The sequence below is a fragment of the Silene latifolia genome, chromosome 8 (assembly GCF_048544455.1).
Source record: "Silene latifolia isolate original U9 population chromosome 8, ASM4854445v1, whole genome shotgun sequence".
Taxonomy (NCBI): domain Eukaryota; kingdom Viridiplantae; phylum Streptophyta; class Magnoliopsida; order Caryophyllales; family Caryophyllaceae; genus Silene; species Silene latifolia.
In genome coordinates this window covers 32835005-32852741 of record NC_133533.1, presented here as the reverse complement: position 1 = coordinate 32852741, position 17737 = coordinate 32835005, and the positions used below count along the sequence as shown (strand labels likewise).

Genomic DNA, 17737 nt, shown 5'->3' with positions numbered 1-17737 from the left:
GCTAAGCTTGTGTGTTATGATGGATGGATCTATTCCTATCATATCATCGTGTGACCATGCAAAGCAATCCATGTTATCTTGCAAGAACTTGACTAGCTGCTGTCGTAAGCTTCCTGTACATCCTGCTCCAATGAGCACGGTTCTTTCCGGGTGCAGCCTGTCCAGGTTGATCTGATCCAGTTCTTCCGCAGGGGGTTCCACGTATTCGTCCTGGATAGACTGCTTCTGTAATTGCTATGCGGGGGGGCTGGTAGTGCACTTGAGTGCCTTCTTATAGCAGCCTCTAGCTTCCTCCTGATCTCCTCTTATCGTTTCTACTCCCCATGGGGTGGGGAATTTTATGCACTGGTGGTACGTTGAGGGGACTGCCTTCATTTGGTGCAACCATGGTCTTCCTAAGATGACATTATAAGTAGAAGGGCCATCTATAACCAGGTACCTGACTTGCTTGTTGACTCCCCCCACATAGGTTGGGATGATTATCTCGCCTAGAGAGCTGGCTGTTTCTCCACTGAAGCCTACTAGCGGAATAGACTTCTTCTGCAAATCCTTCTCGCTGAATCCCATGTTCTCTATGGTTTTCAGCATGATTAAGTTGACCGAGCTTCTTGTATCTACCAAGACCTTTCTGACTGTGCAATTGGCCATTGGCAAGGTGATAATAAGTGCATCATGGTGTTCTCTTTCATCGTATGTATCTCCTTCATCAAAGCTGACCGCTGGAAGGTCACTGTGAGAAATTCTGCACGAATTGGCTGGCCTATCTCCTTTGGTCTCTGTAGCGTGTCTCTTGGCTGCTGAATATGTCAATCCGCTTAAGTCTGAGCCGCCTGTTATCACGTTTATGATTTTGGTGCATGTGGGTGGGTCTGCCGGCTTGGCGGAACCTACCTTATCCTGCTGCTTGCCCCCACGTGGTAATAGGTGGCTCAGCTTTCCTTGTTCGTACAGGCGCTTGATCTCTCTTCTTAATGTGTAGGAATCCTCAGTGTTGTGCCCAATATCACGATGAAATTCACACTTCTTCTTGCTATCCTTTCTCCAGGCTTGCTCTCCTACTAGTGGATTGGGCCACCTGACTCCATCTCCCATCTCCCTTAGTGCCTTCAAGATTCCTCCGACGCCTGTAGCGAATCCGTATTCTGCCAGGGTGGGGAGTAGCTGATTTTCCTCGATTCTGTTGACTCCCCTCCCATATGGTCTGTATCTCTCGTCCTTCTTGCTGGTGGTTTGCTTTCTTCCTGATTTCTCCACGGCTGAAGTACTAGAAATACTGGGTGTGCTCTGTAAGCTGGCTCTGGCTAGAATATCTTCCTCCAGTCTGATCGCGGCAGCTGCCTTTTCCTGTACTGCTTCGAAACTATGGCAGGGATGCATAGTCAGCTGCTTATATAGGTCGGAGTCGTGGTGGAGGCCTCTTCTGAAGGCTTCTACTGCCGTTGAGACGTCACACTCTCGTACTGCTACCTTCTCATTGTTAAATCTCGTATTGTATTCTCCAATGCTCTCTCCTGCCCCCTGGACGATTCTGTATAAGTCTCCTGCGTGCTTCTGTGGCTTTCTGCTGCTTGCGAACTGTTGAGTAAATGCGTTCACCAACTCAGCAAATGTAGATATCGACCTGTTGGGCAGGCTGACAAACCATCGAAGTGCTGGTCCCGTTAAGGTGGACCCGAACCCTTTGCACATGCAAGCCTCCTTGACCTGCCCTATAGCTGTTACCGTCATCATTTTCTGCTTGTATTGGCTGACATGATCAAAGGGATCTGCTGTGCCGTCAAAGAGAGGCATGTTTGGATTTGTGAATCCCTTTGGCATGGTTGTGATGGATATGGTGTCCACGAATGGCGAGTCGGCATAACTGTCTAGAGCTGCTTTCTCGAGTGGGGGTGGTAGCCCTGGAACCCTGCTCAGCATCTCCTTTAGCTCAATCTTTATTTGGTTAGTTATATTGGCTGAACGGGGTGCTTTGTCGGTGTCCGCATATCTCCTCCTGATCCTGGTTCTGGAAGGTTCTGGTAAGTTCCAGCAGCCAGGGGGGTTGTGGTAATGATTGTCCCCTGCTGTCAGTTCACTTGCTGGCTTGACCCGGATCCTGCTGCAGATGTCTGATCGATTCTTGCGGGGATCGCGACGGAGAGGCCACTGTTTGTACCCCACCACGCGCTGCCTCGCTACTATCTGGCATGAGGTATCCTAACCCTCGTGGGGGTTATCCTTCCATCTGATGGTGTCGTAGCCAAATCCAATCTTGTAATTATTTCAGCCGGTATCTGTCTGCTGCCTGCCACTCCTTGCATCAGATCTACCAAAGGAAATCTTCCTTCACCTGTCTTGTTTCTTTGGAGTCTTTGGTTCTCGCCTTCAGGAGATCAATTTGTGCCCAGAGCTCTCTGTCTCTCCTTCTTTCCTCAGCATCTGCTCTTCTTTGATCTTCCCTCATGCTTTCCATAGCTTTCTGAAGGTTTTCCACGCCGGCGAGCAGAATCTGCGTGGGACTGGGCGGCGGAGTGACGCCTGAGCTTGATGTTCCTTTGTCTGATCTGGTCTGGGCTGAGACAACAGGGGTCCTCGGAGGTAAAGTAGCTTTTGTTGTCGGTATGATTCTTGGGGTATGTCCGGGAGCCTGCGTGGCCACTGTCGATGTTGGACTTTGGGTAGACGATGGTGGTGGCGATGGCTGCCTGCTCCCTGACATAGCTTCAGATGCTTGCTTTTCCATCGTATATCTAAAATATCAACGATTGACGACCACAATGCCCCACGGTGGGCGCCAAACTGTTTAGGTCTTTTTTACCTAAGTCGATTTAGGGTTAATGTAGTCTATATTCGTTGGTCGATTGTATGATGATTTGTATGTCAATAAGTAAACGGAAAATAAAGTGCGTAATGTAAACTGATACGTAAGATTTTGGTGACGCGGAAAACCCAATGTGGGAACAACCGCGGGAGGGACGGTACCCTGCCAAGTATTGCACTATATGAATTTGGAGGATGATTACAATTGTGGTACGAAGCCAATCCTGCTGGCCCTAGGTGTCAGGCCTGCAAGATCAAGGATGAAGGTAAATTATTTGCAGAGATGTGATCTTGAATGTTGATGTGTGAATGCGGGTGTTGAATGAATGTCCTTCTTGATTTCCTCCCTTTGCTATTTATAGGGTAAGAACCCTAGATATACTCTATCTCAAATATGGAAAGAGGATATTATTTCCATAAAGACTTCTTTCCTGATCCGGATTCCCTTGCCAATTCTCCCCGATCTCCCTAAATTCTCCCTAACTTCTCCTTGACACTCCTTTCCTTAATGTGGGCACCTTCCATGATGGGCCCTTGATCCTTCTCAAGCCCGTCCCTCTTTTCTCTAACCGCGGGCTCCCTTCTTCCTCCTCTCCTCTTTGTAATCTTTATTTCACCAAATGGGCTTTCTTTATTGTGCTATTTTTAGCCCAAACAGCAGCTGCAATCAGATTGGAGGAAGATATCTCGGCCAGAGCCAGCTTACTAAGCATGCCAATTATCTCTAGTACCTCAGCCATGGAGAAATCAGGAAGAAAGCGAACCACCAGCAAGAAGGATGAGAGATACAGACCATATGGGAGGGGAGTCAACAGAATCGAAGAAAATCAGCTACTCCCCACTCTGGCAGAGTATGGATTCACTAAAGGTATCGGAGGAATCCTGAAGGCACTCAGGGAGATGGGAGATGGGAGATGGAGTCAGGTGGCCCAACCCACCAGTAGGAGAGCAAGCTTGGAGAAAGGATAGCAAGAAGAAGTGTGAGTTCCACCGTGATATTGGGCACAACATTGAGGACTGCTACATATTACGAAGAGAGATCAAGCGCCTGTACGAACAAGGAAAGCTGAGCCACCTATTACCACGTGGGGGCAAGCAGCAAGATAAGGTAGGCTCCGCCAAGCCGGCAGACCCACCCACATGCACCAAAATTATAAACGTGATAACAGGCGGCTCAGACTTAAGCGGATTGACATATTCAGCAGCTAAGAGACGTGCTTGTTTTGGTAAATTTCTACCAATTTAGGGTTAAAGTGGCCTTAGCGTTAGGTCAATGTTGTGAATTGATTGAATGTTGTATGTTAGTTTGTATGTGCGATGTAAATAAAGAACACAAGCAATTTTGGTGACGCGGAAAACCCGATGTGGGAAACAACCGCGGGGGGAGACGGAATCCCACCAATATTTTTACTATAATTCGAGAGGAAATACAGTTCGTATGCTTGCTATGAATGCTAAGGTGCAATTCTCGTATATTCTGATGATCCTTCTTCTCTGCATCGAAGCTCTTTATATAGGAGAGCTCGTCGGGTTAGGGTTTCTTGCTTTCCCTCCAAGTTATTCCTAATTCAACAATGGGTAGGTCTCTCCTTTCTTCGGATCTCGCAAGTCATTGGACTTTCACAAGCTTCGTCCGTATGGATCAAAGCCCACTTCCTGCGCTACTTGACGATGCTGGCACCCTGGCTCCCTGATATCCTGCACCCCGTGGCGCTCCCAGGTCTGCTGCCCCAAGTCAGCCCATATCCATATTTTGGGCCTAACAGTTTGCCCCCAATTTTCTGCGAAAAGTGCAACCCTAATTATTTGAGCGGGAAATTGCAGTGTATCGTTGAGTGACTTCTCGCATACTCCATTTTAATTCACATTTTCAAAACCCCAACTACCCTTTCCTATTTAATCTCATCCGCCCACCATTCTCTCTTTCATCATCATTTCATTTCCTCAAACCTTTCAAATTTCCGTCTCCCCAAATTCCTTCTTCGTCAACACCCTTTCATTGCCAGCGCCGCCTTCATCCGTCCTCTCAGGTACTTCCATTTATCCCTCCTCGTTTACTATGGCTAAGACTCGCTTAACTTCATCCTCCTCTACCACCATCGACCTTGAAAACGACGACTTCCCCACACAGGGAGTCCTCAAAAGACCACACTCCGGTGACTCCCACCTTACCCAGGAGGATATACCCAGGATCAAAGCTCTGCTGGGGCTGGGTGACGATGTGGTGATCCACATCCCCAAACCTGGTCAGAAAGCGGACGCCTTTCGTTCGGGGTGGATCTGCTTGTACACCTACCCCTTTGTCCTTGGTCTCAAATTTCCCTTCCCCCCGATGATCCAAGAGTTCATCCGCCTGAACTCTCTCCCTATGGCCCAAATCGCTCCTTATGCGTGGAGGATCCTCCTATCCACCGTTGCTCTGAACAATAGCATGGGCGCCGAGATTGGTTTATCGGATCTGGCCCATAGATTCGAGTGCCGATCACTGGGGCACGGCCAATACACTTTTAGGTCTGTGGAGAAGACCGAGAACTTCCTCCTCTCGGCAGCAAAAGGGAAAGACGATGGGTGGTACGAGGATTTCTTCTATGTCAAGCTTGAATCTCTTCCCATTCGTGCCGACTACCTATTTGAACACTGGGTTTTCGCCAAGAGTAAGTGTATTTGCATGTTCATTCATAATTGCCCCCGTTGCTTACTATTCTTACTCTTTGATTTGACGCAGAACTCAAGAATCCTGAGAAATCCGAGGACGAGGATACTTCTGTTGCCAAGCTCTTTTCCATCCCTGAAGATCGTAGATTATTCCCCCTCCTGCTTGCTGGTTTAGACGATTCTGCTACCGAGGAAACCATGTCTTCTGGTAAACACCCCTCAATCCCCTGGAATTCCCTGTCTCTCTTGATTCTTTGTTCTGACCCCCTGCGTTCCTGAGCTCCTGTAGGAAGTGCTAAACCATCTGCCTCCGAGATCCTGATGCGCCACGCCAGGAAGAGAACTGCTGACTCCTCTCACTCTCCTGCCTCCTCAAGAAGAAGATCCTCTTCTAGGCCTGCTCCAGAGCCCATTGAAGCTACCCCAATATCGCGCGCACCTGAGTCCTCCATTCATTCTGATGAGCTGCTTCTACGCCTCCCTGCTGAGTTTGGGTACGCTGACCGAGCCAACTACTGGCCTGCACTAGAAAAGCTTCTGACCCCAGCTTGCTCAAAGGCGTTTGATTCTACCGCCCCCCAGGAAATGACCGACCTAGCTGCAGAGCACTGCTTCTTGGTGAGCCCCTTTTTACTGCTTCTCCTCTCCCTTTGCCCTTGTGCTTCCACGACTAACGCGTTCTTTTCCTCTGTTTCAGGCTCTCCAATCTTCTCTTTACCTTCGCAAGATGCTGCAGAGGGCTAAGGTTGAATGTCTGGCTTCTGTGGGGAAGAACAAGGAGCTCACAGCCACATGTGCCAAGTTGAGGGAGCAGCTCCACACGGCTTTCCAGGAGAAGGAGGCAGCCAAAGATCAGCTGGCGAGGACCCAGGAGGCCAACTGCGTTCTGACTTCTGGGTTAACAAAGGCAGAGGCCCGTGCTGAAGAGATGGCTGAACTGGCCAAGAATGTGGGAGCCTACACTACTTTTGAGGGGCGGATTGACTGCATCCGTGCTTATACCGAGGGAAGGCACACATCCTGGAACCTGGAAGAGGAGCTGGCTGAGTTTGCTCGTGCATTTCCCAATGGCATGGACCTGAGTGCCCTGTTTCCTCCTGAGGCTGAAGCTGCTAATCCGGAGCCTGAGTACACAGCCATGGATATTTATGGAGCCATCTCTGGGACTGTGGAGGAGATCCTGGCTGTGGAGGCTGGCAATGGTGCTACTGCAACTCCTGAGGCTGTCCCGGCACCTGTAATGGAGAAGCAAATAGAGCATGGGGAGTAGAGCAATAGTCAGGAAGCAGCTATTGAGAGGATTGACCTCTCTTAAATTTTATTTCAAATTATCTGGGGACTTGGCCCTGTGTGGCGCAAGTTTTGTAAAAAACTATTTTCTTTTTTGGTCCGTTTTGTGCCTGCCGGTGTGCAGGCGTTGAACTCTTGACGGTGCCTGCTAAAGGTAGCAGGTGCCTTATTTTAAAGTAGCTTTGGGCCCAGGAATCCAGGCCCTACTTTTGTTATACTTGTGTTTTTGCCACCAATTTCTGGAGTTTTTGATTCCACATAGATATACCCAGGAAGCTGACCTGGCTCCAGGTGCACAGCCCCTGTTTCTGGCGACAGATTGTTGATAACGTATTTTACCCATGACGTGAAATACCTTATCACTAGGGTTGGCTGACTTAGAGCTTACCTTCATTGAATACTTCTGACTAACAAGGAGTGTTGCGCTCCTTGTGGTTCCAGACGTTTGAAATCCGTGCGTGCACCCATTGATCTACGACATAGCTAGCTAAGGAATTACTGAGTTAACGTTAAGGTACGGGTGGTCTTAGTATGCCGAACCCTGCGCGCTACCTCGGCGTATGCTCTCCATGTGGCTTGACTTAAGATAAGCGTCTTCGTAGCCTCACATGGCAGGGGCTGGACCCTCTAAGTGTGCCTCATCTGACAAGTAACCAACATTAGTACCAAAGCCCTTCTTCGTAGAAGCATTATAAAGTCCAAAGTAGTGCAAATTACCTGGTGCTGTCTCATGGTGTTCCAAGGCAACACTGGATCCGAGAAGCCACTGTACTACTTGGTTTTAAAACGACTCTTTCTGACTTAAAAAAGAAAAACAAAAGGAAAAAGTTTTTATGAAACATACTAATACCTGAGGCATATACTAACCCCCACCTTTTTTTTTTTTTTTTTTTTTTTTTTTCGCTTCACGGACTTTCGAAGGGTCCTTTGTACACTAAAGTTTTGGCACTTTGTCAGACAAAGTACCGTTTCAAGTGACGGATGTTCCAGGGTTTATCCAGGATTTGACCGTGCATGGTCATCAACCTGTATGCCCCATTCTTAATAATGCTTTCGACCTGATATGGCCCTTCCCATTTATAGGCGAACTTGCCTGCCTTGTGGTTCTTGGTATTTTCAAATACCCTTCTTAGTACTAGGTCCCCTACTTCGAGGGTCCTGATTCTGACATTCTTGTTATATGTTCTTGCTACGGATTGTTTATATGATGCCATACGTATGTAAGCACTTTCTCGCAGCTCATCAACTGTATCCAGGCTCCTAGTCATTTCGACTTTATTCTGATCCGCCGTCCGACGTACCGTATCGTGTGTGGGTACCGGGACTTCGAGGGTATCACGCCTCCGCTCCGTATACGGGCTAAACGGAGTTTGTCTGTTGCCATCTTCGGCGTTGTTGTCTCGACCGGAGTACCGGTGGTAATTCGTACGCCCATTTTCCCCCAATTCTTCCAAACCGCTTCCGAGGTTTTCCACAATAATTTTATTTTTGGACTCGGCAGCCGTTGGTTTGTGGATACGGGGGCTGACTTTCTCGGTGTTATGTTCCATCGTGTACGAAGCCTTGAGTGTTATCGATATGAACTGGGACCCGTTGTCGCATATGATCTCGGATGGTATTCCAAATCTGCTTATAATGTTGCGCTTGATGAAAGAGATCACCTGTTGTTCTTTTACCTCTGTCATGGCTTCTGCTTCAATCCACTTTGAGAAGTAGTCGGTCATAACTAGCATATATACTCATTTCTCGGAGCCCTGGGCAGCTTTCCCACTATGTCCATGCCCCACATCATGAATGGCCATGGAGAGATAATTGGATGCATTGGTTCATTGGTGGTGAATCGCCGGAGCCGCCTTTTGACATGATTCACAACGTTTGGCATGGTTTATGGCGTCTGCGCGCATTGTGGGCCAGAAATACCCCTGCCTTAAGATTTTGTTTGACAAAGCTTCGTCCTCCAGCGTGGTTCCCACATTCTCCATTGTGCATGTCTTGCAAAGATCGTTTCTCGCTTCCTCCTTGCTTAAGCACACGAGGCATGGTCCCGCCAATGATTTTTCAAGAGAATATTATCGATCATGATATACCCGGAAGCTTTTATTCGAAACTTTGTGCTTCCTTTCTGTCTTCGGGAGTGTCCCATCCCTCACCAATTTAGGTATGGAATCCTCCAATCGCATCCTGTTTGTCCCACTTTGGGGAAACCAAAGATTACGGTTCCCTGTACACACTGTATGTGTACATCCTTTGTTGTGGAATCCTGGTCTGGCTCTTTCTGGATGGCTGGGGTCAACACGTGAGTAATCGGTACGTTTGACAGCTCTGTGGGCTGGAAGGTTGCCCCCAGCGTAGCCAGGGCATTAGCCTCCACGTTCTGATCTCGTGGCACCTGAGTTATCTTGAATGTCCTAAACTTTGATTTCTGCTCTGTGGCTATCTTTAGGTAGGCTATCATCTTTGAATCTCGTGCCACATATTCGTTGTTCACATGATTTACCACAAGTAAGGAGTCACTATATACCCTCAGGTTCCTCACCTTGAGCCATGACGCCATCTGCATCCCAAGTATAAGAGCTTCATACTCGGCCTCATTATTGGTCGCCTTGAATTCGCATCTAATGGCTTGCACTATCATATCCCCTTTAGGAGATCGCAAAGACTAAACCACACCAGCCCCCTCTAGCATTAGAGGCTCCGTCAATATACAGGGTCCACACCTCACCATCCTGGCTTCCCATCATCGTCAGCATTCCTTCTTCTGCTTCCCCACGAGTTGCAGGGCAAAAGTCAGAGACGAAATCTACTAGGGCTTGGGATTTTATCGCCGTTCTGGGTTCAAATTGTAAGTCATAGCCACTAAGATGCACTGACCACTTAGTCATTCTACCTGAAAGTTCAGGCTTCCTCATAATAGTCTTTAGCGGGTAGTTGGTTATGACATGGATGGTGTGAGATTCAAAGTACGGCAGATTTATAAGAGGCGTAACCAAAGCCAATGCTAATTTTTCAAAAGAAGTGTACCTGGTCTCTGCGCAGGGAGAGAGACTTGTTGATATAATACACGGGATGCTGCACTCCTTCTTGTTCTTTAACCAGAATCGCGCTTTTGCCTTCCGTGATCGATGTGAGATACAAAAATAGTGGTTCCCCTTGCTCAGGCTTCGCGAGTAATGGTGGCGTGCTTAGGTAGCTTTTGAGTTCGGCGAATGCTTTTTCATGCTCTTTAGTCCATTCGAATTTCTGACTCTTCCTCAATATATCATAGAATAGTTTGCATCTATCCGAGGCCCTTGATATGAACCTATTTAGGGCCGCCATCTTTCCTGCTAGCCTCTGCACATCTTTTGGCTTCTGGGGTGATTCCAGTTGGAGTATTGCTCTTATCTGCTCTTTGCTTGCCTCAATTCCCCTCTGAGTCACCATATACCCTAGGAATTTTCCGGAGGACACCCCGAACGAGCATTTGGATGGATTAAGTTTCATTTTAAATTCCTTCAATGTTTGGAAGGTATCTGCCAAGTGCTCCATGTGCATTTCTGCTTTTTTAGATTTCACCACCATGTCGTCAATGTATACTTCCATGGTCTTTCCTATTTGCTGCTTGAACATTTTATTTACCAACCGTTGATAGGTGGACCCGGCGTTCTTTAGGCCGAAGGGCATGACCTTGTAACAATATATACCCCTCTCCGACATGATTGCCGTTTTCTCCTGATCTTGTGGATGCATCTTGATTTGATTGTAACCGCTCCAGGCATCGAGGAAAGTGAGTACCTCATGTCCCGCAGTAGCGTCCACCATTGCGTCGATATGCGGTAGTGGAAAGGGATCTTTGGGACAAGCTTTGTTTAGATCTGTGAAGTCTACGCATACCCTCCATTTACCGTTCTTTTTGGGTACCACTACTACGTTAGAGAGCCACTCAGGATAACTGACTTCTCTAATTTTATCTGCTGCCAAGAGACTGTCCACTTCTTTGTTGATGACTTCATTTCTTTCTGCCGCGAATTTTCTTTCTTCTCTTGCATCTTTGGGTGTGACTTGGGTTTACGCTTAATTTATGTGAAATAACGGATGGGTCTATGCCCACCATATCATTGTGGGACCAGGCGAAGCAATCCATGTTGCTCTTGAGAAATTGAATCAGTTGGTTACGCAGTTCCTCACTGCAGGTGGCCCCAATCAACACTGTTCTATCCGGGTGCCCTCGTCCAGGTGTATTTGGTCCAACTCCTCTGAGGGAGGCTCCTTGTATTCTGTCGAGGTGCCCCGGTCCTGTAATTGCTATGAGGGGAGCTTGGTTGTAGCTTTGAGGGCTTGGGTATAGCAGTTTCTGGATTCCTCTTGATCTCCTTTTACCGTAACTGTGCCCCATGGGGTTGGGAACTTGAGACACTGGTGATATGTTGAAGGTACTGCCTTCATCTGATGCAACCACGGTCTTCCCAGTATCACGTTGTAGGTGGTTGGACCTTCGATGATTAGGTATCTTACCAGTTTATTAACTCCTTCAATATATGTTGGGATGGTTATCTCACCTACTGAATGTGCAGTCTCCCCACTAAATCCCACCAGTGGCACAGATTTCTTTATCAGGTTTTCTTTATCGAAACCCATGGTTCTGAGGGTTTCGAGCATGATAAGGTTCACAGAGCTCCCTGTATCTACCAATGCTTTCCGTACAGTGCAATTGCCAATGGATAATGTTATGGTCAAGGCATCGTCACGCTGTTCTGCGCCGCTTTCCATGTCGGTTTCATCGAAAGTTACTGGGGGTAAATTGCTCTGGCTTACTTTGTACGAGGTTTCTGGATGACCCCCTTTACTTCCGGTGGCTTTCCTCTTCGCGGCGGAATACGTCAAACCTGCTAGCTCGAACCCGCCTGTTATCACGTTAATAATCTTCGTGCATACTGGTGGAGCGAAGGAAGTACCGATTTCTTTGCTTCTCTTCTGTCCTGCTTGCTCCCACGTGATAACAGGTGGTCCAAGTTTCCTTTGCGTACCTGGAACTTCACCTCCCTCCGCAATTTGTAGCAATCTTCGGTCCTATGTCCTATGTCCTGGTGCAATTCACACCTTTTACTGCTGTCTCTGTCGTCGTTTGGCCTATCCTGGGTGGGTGGCTTTGGCCATCTCACCTAGTCACCCAGGTTTCTGAGTGCTTTTAACAACCCTTCCATTCCCGTGTTGAATCCGTATTCAGATAGCTTAGGAGGGTGCGGAGAATCGTCAATTTGCTGAGCTTTTTCTGCTACCCTGTTGATATTAGGCCTGCTGTATGGCTTAATTCTGTCATCCTTCTTTTCTGGTGCGAATTTCCTGCTTGTCTTGTCGAAGCCTGTTGTACCCTTTCTAGCCTGTATATCTTCTTCCAATCTTAACGCTGCAGTAGCTCTTTGTTGAACTTCCTCGAATCTCTCACAAGGATACATAGTTAATTCTTTGTAGAGATTTGATTCCTTATCCCAGGCCCTGCCTTGAAGGCGTTGATAGCAGTGGACATATCGCAGCCTCGTATTGAGACTTTTTCTGCGTTGAACCTAGTGACGTAGTCCTTGATTGATTCCCCTATTTCCTGAACGATCCTGTACAGGTCACTCGGCTACTTGGGTGTTCTGCGGCTGCTGGAGAACTGTTGGTTGAAAGCGTTGACCAAGTCAGCGAATGATGATATGGTTCCATTAGGTAGACCGACGAACCATTGTAATGCTGCTCCGGTTAGGGTCGAACCAAATCCCTTACACATGCATGCCTCTTTTGAGGCTCCCGTGGCCGTGGTGACCATCATCTTCTGCTTGAATTGACTGATGTGATCACAGGGGTCTGTGGTTCCATCAAAGAGAGTCATTGTTGGGACGCTAAATCCTTTTGGTAAGGCCACTGTGGCTATATCGTCAGTAAATGGTGAATCAGCGTAGCTTTCTGGTGCAGCCATCTCCATAGGCAGAGGCATGCCGGGGACCCTCCTGAGGAGGCTTCGTAGTTCCTGGTACTGCTGTTCTATGTATGTCTCTCTACCGGAGGGTCGCTGATGCTCCTGTGGAGCTGCTCTTTGTATGAAGTTCCGTTGTTCCAGGATTTCTGTTTGACGTGCCTGCGATGTTGCTGCCACCTGAGTGTCTTCCCAGGTATATTCGCCTTGATTCGCAGCTGGCATCCTGGTTACTGGGACTGCAATTGTGGCCCTGCTTCTCTGTGGTCCCAGCACGTCTGACGTTGGTGTAGGTTCCTGGCGCATTGGTTCCTCATCTGGTGTTAGTGCCCCCAACCCTGTTGGGACCAGGCCTCCTGGTGGCTGTGGTGTTCCTTCCATGTCCAGCCTAAGTGCTACTTCACGTGGTAATACCCGTGGCTGCCTTCGATCCCTATTTTCTGCTGACGGCCTTCCAAATCTGTCTTCTTGCATCCCAGGGGCTGGACTAGCGGTCTGGTTCCTTAATTCATTGATCTGTGCTCGGAGGAGGTTGTTGTCCTCCTCCATCTGGGATCTCATGCTCCTATTCTCGCTCTGCATAGCCCTGATGGTTCTGGCTAATGTGTCCAATCCGCTTATCATGATGCTGGTAGGACTCGAAGGTGCCTGAATTTGTTGCCGGGGTTGTGCTCCCCTTTCTGATTGCGGGACTCCCTGCTGTCCCTGGGCGAATCCTGGATCTTTAATCTGAGCCTTTCCCGAGGATGGGCTTGCTGCGGCTTGGGAACTCTGACTTTGCTTGGCTGCTGGTATCTGAGCAGCAGTGGTGATTTTACCCGAAGTTGTACGTGCGACTGCTGCTGCCGAGGGAGATGGTATTTGTGTTGCTGCTGAAGAGGGCGGCACCTGTGTTCCTGGTGCGCCGCCGATGTTGCCTGAGGTTGTTTCTTTGTGTCCGGACATGTTTTAATTGTTGAGTAGACTGACTAACGGAGACGACCACTATGCCCCACGGTGGGCGCCAAACTGTTTTGGTAAATTTCTACCAATTTAGTGTTAAAGTGGCCTTAGCGTTAGGTCAATGTTGTGAATTGATTGAATGTTGTATGTTAGTTTGTATGTGCGATGTAAATAAAGAACACAAGCAATTTTGGTGACGCGGAAAACCCGATGTGGGAAACAACCGCGGGGGGAGACGGAATCCCACCAATATTTTTACTATAATTCGAGAGGAAATACAGTTCGTATGCTTGCTATGAATGCTAAGGTGCAATTCTCGTATATTCTGATGATCCTTCTTCTCTGCATCGAAGCTCTTTATATAGGAGAGCTCGTCGGGTTAGGGTTTCTTGCTTTCCCTCCAAGTTATTCCAAATTCAACAATGGGTAGGTCTCTCCTTTCTTCGGATCTCGCAAGTCATTGGACTTTCACAAGCTTCGTCCGTATGGATCAAAGCCCACTTCCTGCGCTACTTGCCGATGCTGGCACCCTGGCTCCCTGATATCCTGCACCCCGTGGCGCTCCCAGGTCTGCTGCCCCAAGTCAGCCCATATCCATATTTTGGGCCTAACAGTGCTACAGAGATCAAAGGAGATATGTCAGCCAATTCTTGCAAAATTTCACACAGTGACCTGCCAGCGGTCAGTTTTGATGAAGGAGATACATACGACGAGCGAGAACATCATGACGCACTTATTATCACCTTATCGATGGCCAATTGCACAGTTAGAAAGGTCTTGGTAGATACGGGAAGCTCGGTCAACCTAATCATGCTGAAAACTATAGAAAATATGGGATTCAGCGAGAAGGATTTGCAGAAGAAGACTATTCCGCTAGTAGGCTTCAGTGGAGAAATAGCTAGCTCACTAGGCGAGATAGTCATCCCAACCTATATGGGAGGAGTCAACAAGCAAGTCAGATATCTGGTTATAGACGGCCCCTCCACCTACAACGTCATCTTGGGAAGACCATGGTTGCACCAGATGAAAGCAGTCCCCTCAACATACCACCAGCACATAAAATTCCCCACACCATGGGGAGTAGAAACAATAAGAGGAGATCAGGAGGAAGCTAGAGGTTGCTATAAGAAGGCACTCAAGTGCACTGTCAGCCCTCCCGCATAGCAATTACAGAAGCAGCCTATCTAGGACGAATACATCGAACCCCCAGCAGAAGAGCTGGATCAAATCAACCTGGATAAGCTGCACCCAAAACGAACCGTGCTCATTGGAGCAGGATGCACAGGAAACTTAAGACAGCAACTAGTCAAGTTCTTACAGGATAACATGGATTGTTTTGCATGGTCACACGATGACATGATAGGAATAGATCCGTCCATCATAACACATAAGCTTAGTGTGGACCCAAAGAGTAAACCCGTCCAGCAGAGCAGAAGAAAGTTTGCAGCGGAGAGAAATAAGGTGATCAACCAGGAGGTAGATAGCCTGCTGGCAGCAAAGAAAATAAGAGAAGTAAAATATCCAGAGTGGCTGTCTAACGTAGTGGTGGTGCCTAAGAAGAATGGGAAGTGGAGAGTATGTGTGGACTTCACCGATCTCAACAAAGCATGCCCTAAAGATCCATTCCCGCTACCTCATATTGATGCAATGGTGGATGCAACAGCTGGACATGAGATGTTAACATTCCTGGACGCATGGAGTGGATACAATCAGATCAAGATGGATCCTGCAGATCAAGAGAAGACAGCATTTATGTCTGAAAGAGGAATATATTGCTACAATGTCATGACATTCGGCCTAAAGAACGCAGGCTCCACATATCAAAGGCTGGTTAACCGAATGTTCAAAGAACAGATAGGAAGAACAATGGAGGTGTATATTGATGACATGGTGGTGAAATCAGAAAAGGCCAAAGATCATATGCGGCATCTGGCAGAAACATTCAACACCCTCAGAGATTACAAAATGAAGCTAAATCCATCTAAGTGCACCTTTGGCGTATCTTCTAGCAAATTCTTAGGCTATATAGTAACCCAAAGAGGAATAGAGGCCAGCATCGAGCAGATCAAAGCCATCTTACAGCTGGAATCACCTGAGAAGCCTAAGGATGTTCAAAGACTAGCTGGGAAGGTAGCAGCCCTGAACAGGTTCATTTCAAGATCTTCAAATAAATGCAGGCTGTTTTACGACATACTAAGAAAAAGCCAGATGTTTGAATGGACCTCTGAGCACGAGCAAGCCTTCAGGGAGGTGAAGCACTACCTTAGAAGCCCGCCGCTGCTGTCGAAACCAAAGCCAGGAGAACCATTATTCCTATACCTAGCCGTCACGGAAGTGGCAGTGAGTGCTGTCCTGGTCAGGGAGCAACAAAAGGAGCAGAAGCCAGTATACTACGTGAGCAAGTCTCTGCTGCCAGCAGAGACCAGGTACACATCTCTTGAAAAGTTATTACTAGCATTGGTAGTAGCATCTCGCAAACTGCGCCCCTATTTTGAGTCCCACATCATACATGTCGTGACCAACTACCCGTTAAAAGCTATCATGAGGAAGCCTGAACTGTCACGCAGAATGTCAAAATGGTCTGTACACCTCAGTGGGTAGGATATCCAATATGACACCAGAACAGCAATCAAATCACAAGCACTGGCCGACTTCGTATCAGACTTCAGCCCAACCATCCAGAATCCGGCAGATACAGAGATCCTCACCTTAGAAGGAAGCAAAGAGACAGAAGTCTGGCAGATGCATATTGACGGAGCCTCCAACCAAAGGGGGGCATGCGTGGGATTAATCCTGCGGTCACCACAGGAAGACCTGATAGCGTAAGCAGTAAGATGTGAATTCAAGGCAACCAACAATGAAACAGAGTATGAGGCCTTGATATTAGGAATCAAGCTAGCTTTGGAGTTAGTGGTCAGGCACCTGCTCATATCCAGTGACTCTCTATTAATAGTCAACCACGTGAATGATGAGTTTATAGCCAGAGATTCGAAGATGATTGCATACCTAAAAGTAGCAAATGAGTTAAAACAGAAATTCGAAACTTGCAAGCTTAAACAGATCCCCAGAGATCAGAACGTGGAAGCGACGCCCAGCAAGCAACCCTGGGGGCAACATTTAAACCAACAGAGCTATCCAGCATTCCAATAGCACACATGCTGGAGCCTTCTATCCAGAAGGCAGACGAAATAGGCAGAGGTGAACTGGAGGATCCACGGAGCGAGAAAGAAATCCAGGCAGTTACAGAGGAAGGTGAGAACTCCCAGCCAAACAGGCAGACGCCTGACCAAGTAGCCGATCAAGTAGGCGACTGGCACACACCTTACCTAGACTGGCTGCGCCATAACAGGCTACCATATGACAAGAAGGAAGTGAGAGCTTTCAGAGTGAAGGCCTCCAGATTCATACTTATTGATGATATATTCAGAAAATCGCTAGCAGGCGCCTACCTACGGTGCCTGGACAAGGAAGAAGCACAGACTGTGTTGCATGCTCTCCACAGTGGCGAATGTGGAAACCATGCAGGGGGTAGGAGTCTGGCAAATAAAGCCCTCAGACAGGGATACTATTGGCCTACAATGAAGGCAGATGCAGCAGAGTACGCACGTAAATGTGATGCCTGCCAGCGCTCAGCACCAATGATCCATCAGCCAGCAGAGCCCCTGCACCCTATCATTTCCCCCTGGACATTCATGGCATGGGGCATGGACATAGTAGGACCTCTACCACGAGCCACAGGAAACAGAACCTGGATGCTAGCAATGACAGATTACTTCTCCAAGTGGATAGAGGCAGAAGCATTCACAGAGGTAAAAGATAAACAAGTCATTTCGTTTATAAAATGAAACATCATTTGCAGGTTTGGTATCCCATCAGAAATCATATGTGATAATGGCTCACAATTCATTTCCAACGATACCGAGGGATACTGTGCCAGGTGGAACATCACCTTAAAAAATTCAGCACCTAGGACTCCGAAGTCCAACGGGCAAGCTGAATCCAGCAACAAAATCATCATGGACAATCTGAGAAGGAGGTTACAGGAGTTAGGAGGAAAGTAGGCATATGAATTGCCACTAGTGTTATGGTCAGACAGAATGACACCAAAGATAGCAA

The 17737-nt window shown here is 47.8% G+C and overlaps 2 protein-coding genes across 2 annotated transcripts; both read right to left on the bottom strand.

Annotated features, from left to right (window-relative positions):
- Nucleotides 1-7348: 7348 nt before the first annotated feature.
- LOC141595000 (uncharacterized) lies at nucleotides 7349-8468 on the bottom strand. The gene is made up of 2 exons (XM_074414977.1): nucleotides 7771-8468; nucleotides 7349-7493 (listed from the first exon to the last, which is right to left on the bottom strand). The coding sequence occupies exons 1-2, from the start codon at nucleotides 8466-8468 to the stop codon at nucleotides 7349-7351; spliced, it is 843 nt and encodes a 280-aa protein (XP_074271078.1).
- Nucleotides 8469-8890: 422 nt separating this feature from the next.
- Nucleotides 8891-9653, bottom strand: LOC141594999 (uncharacterized). Its single transcript, XM_074414976.1, has 2 exons — nucleotides 9467-9653; nucleotides 8891-9384 (listed from the first exon to the last, which is right to left on the bottom strand). The coding sequence occupies exons 1-2, from the start codon at nucleotides 9651-9653 to the stop codon at nucleotides 8891-8893; spliced, it is 681 nt and encodes a 226-aa protein (XP_074271077.1).
- Between the last annotated feature and the right edge of the window lie 8084 nt (nucleotides 9654-17737).